This window comes from Salvelinus namaycush, chromosome 31 (assembly GCF_016432855.1).
Source record: "Salvelinus namaycush isolate Seneca chromosome 31, SaNama_1.0, whole genome shotgun sequence".
Classification (NCBI taxonomy): domain Eukaryota; kingdom Metazoa; phylum Chordata; class Actinopteri; order Salmoniformes; family Salmonidae; genus Salvelinus; species Salvelinus namaycush.
Window position 1 is genome coordinate 1,013,887 of NC_052337.1, and position 13,716 is coordinate 1,027,602.

The 13,716-nt window shown below is 47.1% G+C and overlaps 1 protein-coding gene across 1 annotated transcript in view; it reads right to left on the reverse strand.

Annotated features, from left to right (window-relative positions):
* Nucleotides 1–13,451, reverse strand: part of st8sia3 (ST8 alpha-N-acetyl-neuraminide alpha-2,8-sialyltransferase 3) — a 21,534-nt gene extending 8,083 nt beyond the window's left edge. Inside the window, exons 1-3 of the mRNA XM_038971302.1 lie at nt 13,255–13,451; nt 3,618–3,740; nt 2,103–2,660 (exon numbers count right to left, since the gene is read on the reverse strand). Coding sequence (XP_038827230.1) covers nt 2,103–2,660; nt 3,618–3,740; nt 13,255–13,418 — 845 coding nt within the window. The 5' untranslated portion in view covers nt 13,419–13,451. The remainder of the gene's footprint in view (nt 1–2,102; nt 2,661–3,617; nt 3,741–13,254) is intronic.
* Nucleotides 13,452–13,716: the final 265 nt, after the last annotated feature.

The window sequence follows — 13,716 nt, forward strand, 5'->3', positions numbered from 1 at the left end:
AGGAGGAGGAGGAGGAGGAGAAGAAGAAGAAGGAGGAGGAGGAGGAGGAGAAGGAGGAGGAGAAGAAGAAGGAGGAGGAGAAGGAGGAGGAGGAGAAGGAGGAGGAGGAGGAGGAGGAGAAGGAGGAGGAGGAGGAGAAGGAGGAAAAGGAGGATAAGAAGGAGGAGGAGGAGAAGGAGGAGGAGGAGGAGGAGAAGGAGGAGGAGGAGGAGAAGGAGGAGGAGAAGGAGGAGGAGGAGAAGGAGGAGGAGAAGGAGGCATGGTAATAGGATGGTTAGGAAAACAGGGCGGAGCGATATCATCGGTGAAGCCATGACAACGTGTGTGTGTGTGTGTTTATGTGTGTTTATGTGTGTGTGTTTATGTGTGTGTGTTTATGTGTGTTTATGTGTGTTTATGTGTGTATGTATGTATGTATGTATGTATGTGTGTGTGTGTGTGTGTGTGTGTGTGTGTGTGTGTGTGTGTGTGTGTGTGTGTGTGTGTGTGTGTGTGTGTGTGTGTGTGTGTGTGTGTGTGTGTGTGTGTTTATGTGTGTGTGTTTATGTGTTTATGTGTTTGTGTGTTTGCGTGTTTATCTGTAATTGCTCCAGATTTAAGTAGAAAACTAATTTAAACCACTGATGCTTCATCACATTCCCTACTGGAAGGAAAATACAACTGGTTCCTTAACAACGGACACAACAGACAGTTAAGGTGTTTTAAGGCAGACTGAGCCTCTTAAACGGACTAATCCTGTCCGAGCAGGTTACTTTAATGGGATTGAGGGAGATTACAGCACAACCAGCCCGTGTACCAAATGGCACCCTATTCCCTACGTGGTACACTACTGTTGACAAGGGCACGTAGGGCCTATAGGGCTCTGGTCAAAAGTAGTGCACTACTTAGGGAATAGGGTGCCATCTGGGATGCACCCCCAGTCTCTTCTGAAATTAAACTCAGACACATTCACAGACAGATCTCTCTCTGTTCCAGACCCATTCACAGAGAGATCTCTCTCTGTTCCAGACCCATTCACAGAGAGATCTCTCTGTGTTCCAGACCCATTCACAGAGAGATCTCTCTCTGTTCCAGACCCATTCACAGAGAGATCTCTCTGTGTTCCAGACCCATTCACAGACAGATCTCTCTGTGTTCCAGACCCATTCACAGAGAGATCTCTCTGTGTTCCAGACCCATTCACAGAGAGATCTCTCTCTGTTCCAGACCCATTCACAGACAGATCTCTCTGTGTTCCAGACCCATTCACAGACAGATCTCTCTCTGTTCCAGACCCATTCACAGACAGATCTCTCTCTGTTCCAGACCCATTCACAGACAGATCTCTCTCTGTTCCAGACCCATTCACAGACAGATCTCTCTCTGTTCCAGACCCATTCACAGACAGATCTCTCTCTGTTCCAGACCCATTCACAGACAGATCTCTCTCTGTTCCAGACCCATTCACAGAGATATCTCTCTGTGTTCCAGACTCATTCACAGACAGATCTCTCTCTGTTCCAGACCCATTCACAGACAGATCTCTCTCTGTTCCAGACCCATTCACAGAGAGATCTCTCTCTGTTCCAGACCCATTCACAGAGAGATCTCTCTCTGTTCCAGACCCATTCACAGACAGATCTCTCTCTGTTCCAGACCCATTCACAGACAGATCTGTCTCTGTTCCAGACTCATTCACAGACAGATCTCTCTCTGTTCCAGACCCATTCACAGACAGATCTGTCTCTGTTCCAGACCCATTCACAGACAGATCTCTCTCTGTTCCAGACCCATTCACAGACAGATCTGTCTCTATTCCAGACCAATTCACAGTTAGATCTCTCTCTGTTCCAGACCCATTCACAGCCAGATCTGTCTCTGTTCCAGACCCATTCACAGACAGATCTCTCTCTGTTCCAGACCCATTCATAGACAGATCTCTCTGTTCCAGACCCATTCAGATCTCTCTGTGTTCCAGACCCATTCACAGACAGATCTCTCTCTGTTCCAGACCCATTCACAGACAGATCTCTCTGTCCAATGCTGTTTTAGGTGTGTCCAATACTATGTTGGGTGTGTCCAGTTGTGATTCTATGTAACTTGTGAGCAGTGAAACATGTTACCTGTTGACGTACTGCATGATGTTGCCCGGCCACGCCAGCTGAACCTTCAGCTGTCCTCTGTGCTCCACGAAGAAGTCGACCAGTGTCCTGGTCACCGTGGCCGAGGTATGGAAGAAGAAGGCAGGGATCCAGAGTATGGCCCTGTCCAGCTTCTTCAGACTCAGGAAGAAGTTGTTCCTGTCTTGGATGGTCAGCAGGTTGTTATAGTACTTCTCCAGAATGCTGGGGTTAAAGGTCGTGAGGTTCGTCCTCCGCCCCACATCCCGACGGAAGATCTCGGTGGGAGCGAAGTTGCAGCGGAAGACGAAGTCGAACTTCTCGATCTCGGGACCGCAGCGACTCCCTGTGAGAATGCCGCTGTTCCCCACCACGGCACACACATTGTAGTGCTTGTTGACGATGGGGGAGGCCTCGGGAAGCAGGGACTTGAAGTTCTCTCCGATAGAGAAGACGTACTTGTGGCTAGAGTAGTCATAGTGCATCAGCTGACCCACGCGCACGCTGCTCCGGGTCAGGGTGAAGTTGTGGGCGATGTCGATGTGTTGAGAGATCTCTTTTCTGGAAGAGATGGGGAGATCAGACAGGTGGGGGGAAATGTTAGGGTGCATTCCAAATGGAACCCTATTTCCTATTCAAGGCCGATAGGGCCCTGGTCAAAAGTAGTGCACTGTATAAGGAATAGGGTTCTATAGGGCTCTGGTCAAAAGTAGTGCACTAGATAGGGAATAGGGTTCTATAGGGCTCTGGTCAAAAGTAGTGCACTATATAGGGAATAGGGTTCTATAGGGCTCTGGTCAAAAGTAGTGCACTATATAGGGAATAGGGTGCCAAATGGGATGCTTTCCTTATTGTAAATATTGTAAATATACACCCCATAAATTAGCAGACCTGGGTTCAAATACTATTTTAAGTATTTAAATTACTTTCACATTTCGAAGTAAGTATTTGGGAAAAAAATATTAGAATGTATTTTGAAATACATTTGGAAAGTATTGGCATGTATTTGAAAATACCCAAATACACAGGGTGTTTTTTCAAATACAAAATATTTAAATACTCCATGAATTTGAACCCAGGTCTGTTTGGCCCTAAGAATATTTAAAATGTATATGGAAAATACTTTCAAATAGTCTAGTATTATTTGAAAATACTTTCAAATACCCAAAATACGACTAGTTGATTCAGCTACATTATTTGAAATCACTCAAATACACAGAAAATAACTATTTAAAATACAAATACTTGAATACGTATGCATTTGAACCCAGCTTAGTATCTGGTTTAAATATTCTTGGCACCAAAATCAGTACCAAACCAGCTACTAATATTTTACTATTAAGGCTGTAACCAGAGACTATGCCTGGCCTGGGTCATGTTCATTAGGCACAAAGCATTTTGAAACGGGGAGGGTACAACCTGAATGTGTCCAATAACAACAGTTTTTTTTGTTGTAAAAGTTTTGCAACGTTAGTGCTTACTGAACAGCACCCAGATGTATCCTATAGACTACTTCACCTCTGTTCTGTGAATGCTGTTCTGTTATAGCGCCATTTGGAGGCGTTTTCCTGCAGGCCCTCGTTCAGGGCCTTGGTCAGAGGGGTGAAGGCCGGGTCCAGGTACTTCATGGCCAGCTGAGACCTGTTGTACAGAGACATTGATACACACTAGAGAAGGCTTGGACCAAAATGTTAGTGTCTCTCCGTAAGTTGTCTATTTTTCCCATGCTACTGCATCTCCAAGACAGAAAAAAAAAGACAGAAAAAATTGCGAAAGGAATATTTGTTTTCTGTTTTGCAAAAGGAATATTCTGTAGTTTGTTTATTAAGTGTAAGAAGAACCAACCTCCTTTTTTGACAGAGACAACCACAGAAACAGTGTGTTGTGTCCATTAGAGAGGGAAGGGAGGCCGGCTCAGTTGGTTCTGATGTTACTGATAGGCGGGAAGCTAGTAGAAGCAGGGCCTGATCAGCGTCCAACACCCTCTCCTCCACCCTCCTCTCCGCCACCCTCCTCTCCTCTCCTCCACCCTCCTCTCCGCCACCCTCCTCTCCTCCACCCTCCTCTCCGCCACCCTCCTCTCCTCCACCCTCTTCTCCGCCACCCTCCTCTCCTCTCCTCCACCCTCCTCCCCTCCACCCTCCTAGGCAACAGTGACAAGGTTCTAGTTTCAATGACAGACTCTTTTGGCAACTTCGATAAGGGAAGAAAAAAAATTATAAGGGAACAAAAATAGTTGTCTGTCTTCAACAAATCACGAGGCAGACCTGTCAGTACGTTGCAATTCAAAACCTTTGCAGTGGTTTTTTTTACCTTTATTTTACTAGGCAAGTCAGTTAAGAACAAATTCTTATTTACAATGATAGCCTAGGAACAGTGGGTTAACTGCCTTGTTCAGGGGCAGAACGACAAATTTGAACAACCAGCTCGGGGATTCGATCTAGCAACCTTTCCGGTTACTGGCCCAACGCTCTAACCCAGTGGTTCTTAACCTGGGTTCGATCGAACCCCAGGGGTTCGGTGAGTCAGTCTCAGGGGTTCGGCGGAGGTCAAGACACACATCCGACTCATATGATTCGTGATGACACGCCCCGCTTGGCCATCATTGGCTACAGGTGATCACGCTACATCGCTTGGCCTATCTGTGCTGCAGGGAATTTGGTGCGCTCAGTAGTCGACTTGTGACTGTCGTGATGGTACGTCTTGTGATTTCTTTCTTAATATTTTAATCCCTTCATACTTACTATGTCGAGCAAAAAAAGAAAGTGGTCGGACGAATATGTACAATATGGATTCACATGTATAACGGAACGTGATGGGAGTCAGCGTCCTAACTGCATGATTTGCAATGCCAAGTTGAGCAATTCTAGTCTAGCACCGGCAAAACTAAGAGAACACTTCCTTAAGCTGCATGGAGATGGAAAATACAAGAACACAACGCTCGCTGAATTCAAGGTGAAGAGAGCCAGATTCGATGAAAAGGCTACTCTGCCTGTTCTCGGCTTTGAACCCATCAAAAAACCAATCCTCACAGCATCGTACGAAGTTGCTTACCTGATCGCAAAGCAGGGCAAACCACACACCATTGGTGAAACACTCATAAAACCAGCTGTGTTGAAGATGGCAAATATCATGTTGGGAAAAGAGGCTGAAGTTAAGTTATCCCAAATTCCTCTTTCAAATGACACCATCAGCGACAGAATAGAGGACATGAGCAAAGACATCTTGGCTCAAGTAGTTGCAGTTCTGATTTCAAGCCCGGCAAAATTCAGCCTTCAACTCGACGAGACCACAGACGTTTCCAATCTAAGCCAGCTTGCTGTATTCGTGCGCTATGTGAAAGATGACGTGATAAAGGAAGATTTTTTATTTTGTAAGCCTCTTACAACAACAACTAAGGCAGCCGATGTGAAGAAACTTGTGGATGACTTCTTCAAAGACAACAATCTTTCGTGGGATATGGTTTCTGCAGTTTGTTCGGACGGAGCTCCAGTCATGCTGGGAAGAAAGTCTGGTTTTGGTGCGCTAGTGAAAGCCGATGCACCACACATCATTGTTACGCATTGTATTCTGCACAGGCATGCGTTGGCAACAAAAACCTTGCCTCCAAAACTGGCTGAAGTATTAAAAATTGTAGTGGAATGCATGAACTATGTGCGAACTAGTGCTCTGAGGCACCGCATCTTCAGTGAGCTGTGTAAAGAAATGGGCTCTGAATTCGAGGTACTTCTGTACCATTCTAACGTTCGGTGGTTATCCCGGGGACAGGTGCTGAATCGTGTTTTTGCCGTGCGTGTGGAATTAGCCCTGTTTTTGCAAGAGCACCAACATTGTCATGCAGATTGCTTCAAAAATTCTGAGTTCATTCTCATTTTAGCGTACACGGCTGATATCTTCGCAGCTCTCAATCATCTCAATCAAAAGATGCAGGGCGGTGGAGTCAACATTATCGAAGCGGAGGAAAACCTGAAGGCTTTTCAAAAAAAGCTACCATTATGGAAACGACGAGCAGAGAATGATAACTTCGCAAACTTTCCCCTGCTGGACGACTGTGTAAGTAAGATCGAAGATGTATCTGGAATCGGAGACATTTCTGTACCCGCGGAACTGAAGCAAGCAATTGCCACACACTTAGATGAGCTTGCAAAGTCTCTCGACGGATACTTCCCTACAAGAGAGTCATATCCAGCATGGGTGAGACAGCCGTTCACGTTTAGTGTTGAGACAACAGATGTCAATGATGAATACCTCGATGAAATCATTGAAATTCAGCAGAGCCAGGTTCAACAGCAACTCTTCAGAACAACAACGCTTTCAACGTTTTGGTGTCAACAAATGGTAACGTACCCTGTTATGGCTAAGAAAGCTCTGGAGATTTTCATACCGTTTGTTACAACATATCTTTGCGAGCAATCCTTTTCGAGGATGCTGGACATAAAAACGAAGAAAAGGAACAGACTTTGTTGCGAAAATGACATGAGAGTGGCACTTGCCAAGGTGAAGCCGCGCATTTCTGAACTGGTCTCTGAAAGGCAACAGCAGAAGTCACACTGATTTGCAGTAAATATTCATTATTATGTTTTTGTTTTTCTGTGAAAATCATGTTTTGATGATTTTGTTCTTTGAACACACGGTGTTGATGTTGATGCGTGGTTCATTTTGTGCACCAGTAAAATATATACCTATGTTTTGAATTTGAAAAAATCATATTTTATTTTTCCAATTAAGAAGGGTTCGGTGAATGCGCATATGAAACTGGTGGGGTTCAGTACCTCCAACAAGGTTAAGAACCACTGATCTAACCACTGGGCTACCTACCGCCTCTACACTCTAACCACTAGGCTACCTACCGCCTCTACACTCTAACCACTAGGCTACGCTGCCACCTCTACACTCTAACCACTAGGCTACGCTGCCACCTCTACACTCTAACCACTGGGCTACCTACCGCCTCTACACTCTAACCACTAGGCTACGCTGCCACCTCTACACTCTAACCACTAGGCTACGCTGCCACCTCTACACTCTAACCACTGGGCTACCTACCGCCTCTACACTCTAACCACTGGGCTACCTACCGCCTCTACACTCTAACCACTGGGCTACCTACCGCCTCTACACTCTAACCACTGGGCTACCTACCGCCTCTACACTCTAACCACTGGGCTACCTACCGCCTCTACACTCTAACCACTGGGCTACCTACCGCCTCTACACTCTAACCACTGGGCTACCTACCACCTCTACACTCTAACCACTGGGCTACCTACCGCCTCTACACTCTAACCACTGGGCTACCTACCGCCTCTACACTCTAACCACTGGGCTACCTACCGCCTCTACACTCTAACCACTGGGCTACCTACCGCCTCTACACTCTAACCACTGGGCTACCTACCGCCTCTACACTCTAACCACTGGGCTACCTACCGCCTCTACACTCTAACCACTAGGCTACGCTGCCACCTCTACACTCTAACCACTGGGCTACCTACCGCCTCTACACTCTAACCACTGGGCTACCTACCGCCTCTACACTCTAACCACTGGGCTACCTACCGCCTCTACACTCTAACCACTGGGCTACCTACCGCCTCTACACTCTAACCACTGGGCTACCTACCGCCTCTACACTCTAACCACTGGGCTACCTACCGCCTCTACACTCTAACCACTGGGCTACCTACCGCCTCTACACTCTAACCACTAGGCTACGCTGCCACCTCTACACTCTAACCACTGGGCTACCTACCGCCTCTACACTCTAACCACTGGGCTACCTACCGCCTCTACACTCTAACCACTGGGCTACCTACCGCCTCTACACTCTAACCACTGGGCTACCTACCGCCTCTACACTCTAACCACTAGGCTACGCTGCCACCTCTACACTCTAACCACTGGGCTACCTACCGCCTCTACACTCTAACCACTGGGCTACCTACCGCCTCTACACTCTAACCACTAGGCTACGCTGCCACCTCTACACTCTAACCACTGGGCTACCTACCGCCTCTACACTCTAACCACTGGGCTACCTACCGCCTCTACACTCTAACCACTGGGCTACCTACCGCCTCTACACTCTAACCACTGGGCTACCTACCGCCTCTACACTCTAACCACTAGGCTACGCTGCCACCTCTACACTCTAACCACTGGGCTACCTACCGCCTCTACACTCTAACCACTGGGCTACCTACCGCCTCTACACTCTAACCACTGGGCTACCTACCGCCTCTACACTCTAACCACTGGGCTACCTACCGCCTCTACACTCTAACCACTAGGCTACGCTGCCACCTCTACACTCTAACCACTGGGCTACCTACCGCCTCTACACTCTAACCACTGGGCTACCTACCGCCTCTACACTCTAACCACTAGGCTACGCTGCCACCTCTACACTCTAACCACTGGGCTACCTACCGCCTCTACACTCTAACCACTGGGCTACCTACCGCCTCTACACTCTAACCACTGGGCTACCTACCGCCTCTACACTCTAACCACTGGGCTACCTACCGCCTCTACACTCTAACCACTAGGCTACGCTGCCACCTCTACACTCTAACCACTGGGCTACCTACCGCCTCTACACTCTAACCACTGGGCTACCTACCGCCTCTACACTCTAACCACTGGGCTACCTACCGCCTCTACACTCTAACCACTGGGCTACCTACCGCCTCTACACTCTAACCACTGGGCTACCTACCGCCTCTACACTCTAACCACTAGGCTACGCTGCCACCTCTACACTCTAACCACTGGGCTACCTACCGCCTCTACACTCTAACCACTGGGCTACCTACCGCCTCTACACTCTAACCACTGGGCTACCTACCGCCTCTACACTCTAACCACTAGGCTACGCTGCCACCTCTACACTCTAACCACTGGGCTACCTACCGCCTCTACACTCTAACCACTGGGCTACCTACCGCCTCTACACTCTAACCACTGGGCTACCTACCGCCTCTACACTCTAACCACTAGGCTACGCTGCCACCTCTACACTCTAACCACTGGGCTACCTACCGCCTCTACACTCTAACCACTGGGCTACCTACCGCCTGTTTTAGTAAAGTTAGTTGACGCAAAATAGCCACTTGCGAAATGCACTCATTAAAAATCTTGCTAGCTACTAATTTATATTTTATTTAAGCGGATAAAGTAGGGACGTAGATTCTCTAAAGAGTCCATAACTGAAACCAGATCCTAATCATTGTTGCCTAGGGTTGGGTTTTCAAGCCTACACCATCCTCCTCTCCTCTAGTCTCCTCTCCTCTAGCCTCATCACCATCCTCCTCTCCTCTAGTCTCCTCTCCTCTAGCCTCACCATCCTCCTCTCCTCTACCCTCTTCTCCTCTCTTCCACCCTCATCACCATCCTCCTCTCCTCCACCCTCATCACCATCCTCCTCTCCACCATCCTCCTCTCCTCCACCCTCATCACCATCCTCCTCTCCACCATCCTCCTCTCCACCACCCTCATCACCATCCTCCTCTCCACCATCCTCCTCTCCTCCACCCTCATCACCATCCTCCTCTCCACCACCCTCACCATCCTGCTCCTTTCCTCCACCCTCCTCTCCTCTCTTCCACCCTCATCACCATCCTCCTCTCCTCCACCCTCATCACCATCCTCCTCTCCACCATCCTCCTCTCTTCCACCCTCATCACCATCCTGCTCCTTTCCTCCACCCTCCTCTCCTCTCTTCCACCCTCATCACCATCCTCCTCTCCACCATCCTCTTCTCCTCACCCTCACCATCCTGCTCCTCTCCTCCATCCTCCTCTCCTCTCCTGTCCTCCACCCTCACCATCCTTCTCTCCTCTCCTATCTTTCTCCCTCACCATCCTGCTCCTTTCCTCCATCCTCCTCTCCACCATCCTCCTCTCCACCATCCTCCTCTCCACCATCCTCTTCTCCTCACCCTCACCATCCTTCTCTCCTCTCCTATCTTTCTCCCTCACCTTCCTCCTCTCCTACACCCTCCTCTCCTCCACCCTCCTCTCCTCTCATCCACCCTCCTCCCCTTCACCCTCCCCACCCTCCTCTCCTTCACCCTCCCCACCCTCCTCTCCTTCACCCTCCCCACCCTCCTCTCCTTCACCCTCCCCACCCTCCTCTCCTTCACCCTCCTCCTCTCCTTGTTCCACAACTTCTGTCACAGTAATTAACAAGCTCTGTAAAGAACTATAGTGCCATTGTTATGCTTCCCATTTTAAAGCGGTAGCTAGCTGTCATTCTATTTCATTGCAGTGTTATTATTAGACTCATGCAATGGGACATTATTACCCGATTCACACAATGGTGCTGACTCGAAACCGTACTGTGCTGGCTTGCCCAGTACAGGACGGCTTGGTTTGGGTCAGTAGTGTGAAAAGGATATGATGCCTGTCTGCTCCTCTAACTGACCTGTTGACTGGGCAACAGGTAACAAGGCTAGCAATAGCATTAGCATGTAGGCTAGATAGCTAGCAAGCACTGCCATTATTAGTTTTACGGGACGATAGCATCATGCACTGCCTGGTTGTGTCCTAACTGGCACCCTATTCCCTATGGGGGCTCTGGTCAAAAGTAGTGCACTATATAGGGAATAGGGTGCCAGATGGGGGGCACACACAGTGTAGCCTACACTGGCAGTCTATAATTAACTTTTTTTAACCATTAGGCCACCTGATGTCAATTGGTTGCATGACGTCCTGATGGTATCGTACTTGTGAAGGGATTGGACCGTGGCTGTCGGGATAAAACATTGAGTGTTATGATGATGTTATGATTGTGGGGGGTGGAGTACTTTTAAATATACAGTATGAGTGTGTTCCAAATGGAACCATATTCCCTATAAGGATCGGGTCATTAGTAGTGCACTATGTAGGGAATAGGGTGCCATTTGGGATGCACTCCATATAATTTATTTAGTACCAGTCAAAAGTTTGGACACACCTACTCATTCAAAGGTTTTTCTTTATTTTCACTATTTTCTACATTGTAGAATAATAGTGAAGACATCCAACACTATGAAATAACACATATGGAATCATGTAGTAACCAAAAAAAGTGTTAAACAAATTAAAATATATTTTATATTTGAGATTCTTCAAATTAGCCACCCTTTTCCTTGATGACAGCTTTGCACACTCTTGGCATTCTCTCAACCAGCTTCATGAGGTAGTCACTTGGAATGCATTTCAATTAACAGGTGTTCCTTCTTAAAAGTTATTTTGTGGAATTTATTTCCTTCTTAATGCATTTGAGCCAATCAGTTGTGTTGTGACAAGGTAGGGGTGGTATACAGAAGATAGCCCTATTTGGTAAAAGAACAAGTCCATATTGTGGCAAGAACAGCTCAAATAAGCAAAGAGCCTCAGAAATTGCAGCCCAAATAAATGTTTCACAGAGTTCAAGTAACAGACACATCTCAACATCAACTGTTCAGAGGAGACTGTGTGAATCAGGCCTTCATGATCGAATTCCTGCAAAGAAACCACTACTAAAGGACACCAATAAGAAGAAGAGACTTGCTTGGGCCAAGAAACACGAGCAATGGACATTAGACCGGTTGGGATCTGTCACCGCTGTGTCTTTGTGAGACGCAGAGTAGGTGAACGGATGATCTCCACATGTGTGGTTCCCACCGTGAAGCATGGAGGAGGAGGTGTGGGGGTACTTTGCTGGTGACACTGTCAGTGATTTATTTAGAATTCAAGGCACACTTAACCTGCATGGCTACCACAGAATTCTGCAGCGATACGCCATCCCATCTGGTTTGCGCTTAGTGGGACTATCATTTGTTTTTCAACAGGACAATGACCCAACACACCTCCAGGCTGTGTAAGGGCTATTTGATCAAGAAGGAGAGTGATGGAGTGCTGCATCAGATGACCTGGCCTACACAATCACCCGACCTCAACCCAATTGAGATAGTTTGGGATGAGTTGGACCGCAGTGAAGGAAAAGCAGCTAACAAGTTCTCAGCATATGTGGGAACTCATTCAACACTGTTGGAAAAGCATTCCAGGTGAAGCTGGTTGAGAGAATTCCAAGCATGTGCAAAGCTGTCATCAAGGCAAAGGGTGGCTACTTTGAAGAATGTAAAATATTTATTTAAAACTTTTTTGTTTGTTACTACATGATTCCATGTGTGTTATGTCATAGTGTTGATGTCTTCACTATTATTCTACAATGTAGAAAAGAGTAAAAAAATAAAGAAAAACCCTTGAATGGGTAGGTGTGTCCAAACTTTTGACTTGTACTATACATATAGGAACTGTAGCCAAATCATTGATGTTGAGGATTCCCTTCACAGTAGCCTAATTATTATCAAAACAAGAATAAAACAGGACAAAATATGGTGAGGGGGGGGGGGGGGTTACTGGGTGGAATGGCTAGATATATGTCCCCTGAAGTGAATTTCTCATTGCTGCAAAATGGCTCCCTCCTTCCCTCCCTCTCCACATAACCTTGGCTTCCTGCAACAGAGGAAGGAATAATTACAGGGTGGAAATGAATCTACCGCCACTTGTAAATCAGAACCAAGGACAGCTCCCTCGAGCTAGAGAATAGCAACCAGCCAGTGCTAACATCAGTACGAGACATAGAACATGCGCTGCGCTTCTTCTTCCTGACGAACCGGGGATTAAATCATGCTATATTTTCGACGGGTGGGCAGGATTGTTGTTGTAGGTTAGACTATTCATTCATTCGACTGAGATTTCGACTTGATATCAGGTGAATAAAATAAAAAAACGGACAGTCTGTAATTCACTAAATTAATAATCGTGGGAAATGTGGATGTGTTGATTATTTATATAACCTTAGATTATGATGAGAGAACCGACAGAGGCGTTAGATTTCTACTGTGACAAGTGCAGGCCCTTTCAGGTTTGTGGTGTAGCCTACTACCTATCTACGACATAAACCTCCCTAATATGAAAACCTCTGGTTTGAGAATCAGCCCCCCCCCCCCCCCCCCCCCAACTGCTATTCTCTTAATAAAAATGTACCTTTTACAGGCTGCATGATAATAAAGACAGTTATACAGGTACGAAGAATGTAGCTGTCAAATCATGCACAGTTCAATAGGCTACACCCACATGTACTAGTTACCCTACGCATTTATATTACGAAATATTGCATAACTTACCGAAATCCCGCATGGAACATATACATCCGAGGCCCACCTGAATTTGCATATTTGGGTGTCATGAAGAGAAAATCTTTTTTTATTGACACGTAGCTGATCAATGAGAGTATGAGCAGAGCGACACTGAACATCATCAAACCCAGGACGCTCGCTATGCGGACCATCTTGCGGTGTTGACATCCCCGTCTGTGCAACGACAAGGGCAGCTGTTGTTACGCTTTCAGCGGAGAAGAGACACGTTTCGGAGAAAGAGGACACGGTCCACTAGCTTTACATATTATATTACATAAGTAGGGAGGCAGAGAGAAATGCCAGCTGGTTCTTGTTTTGACGGTATGTCTCTGGGCTCAGAGCGGTTCTCATTCTCCCTGTGCACCGGTCCTGTCCTGCTCGTGCCATTCCGTTCCCTCGCGGCGAAGATTGATGCGGTGCGAATAATGGCGCTAGGGAGATGCATGTATC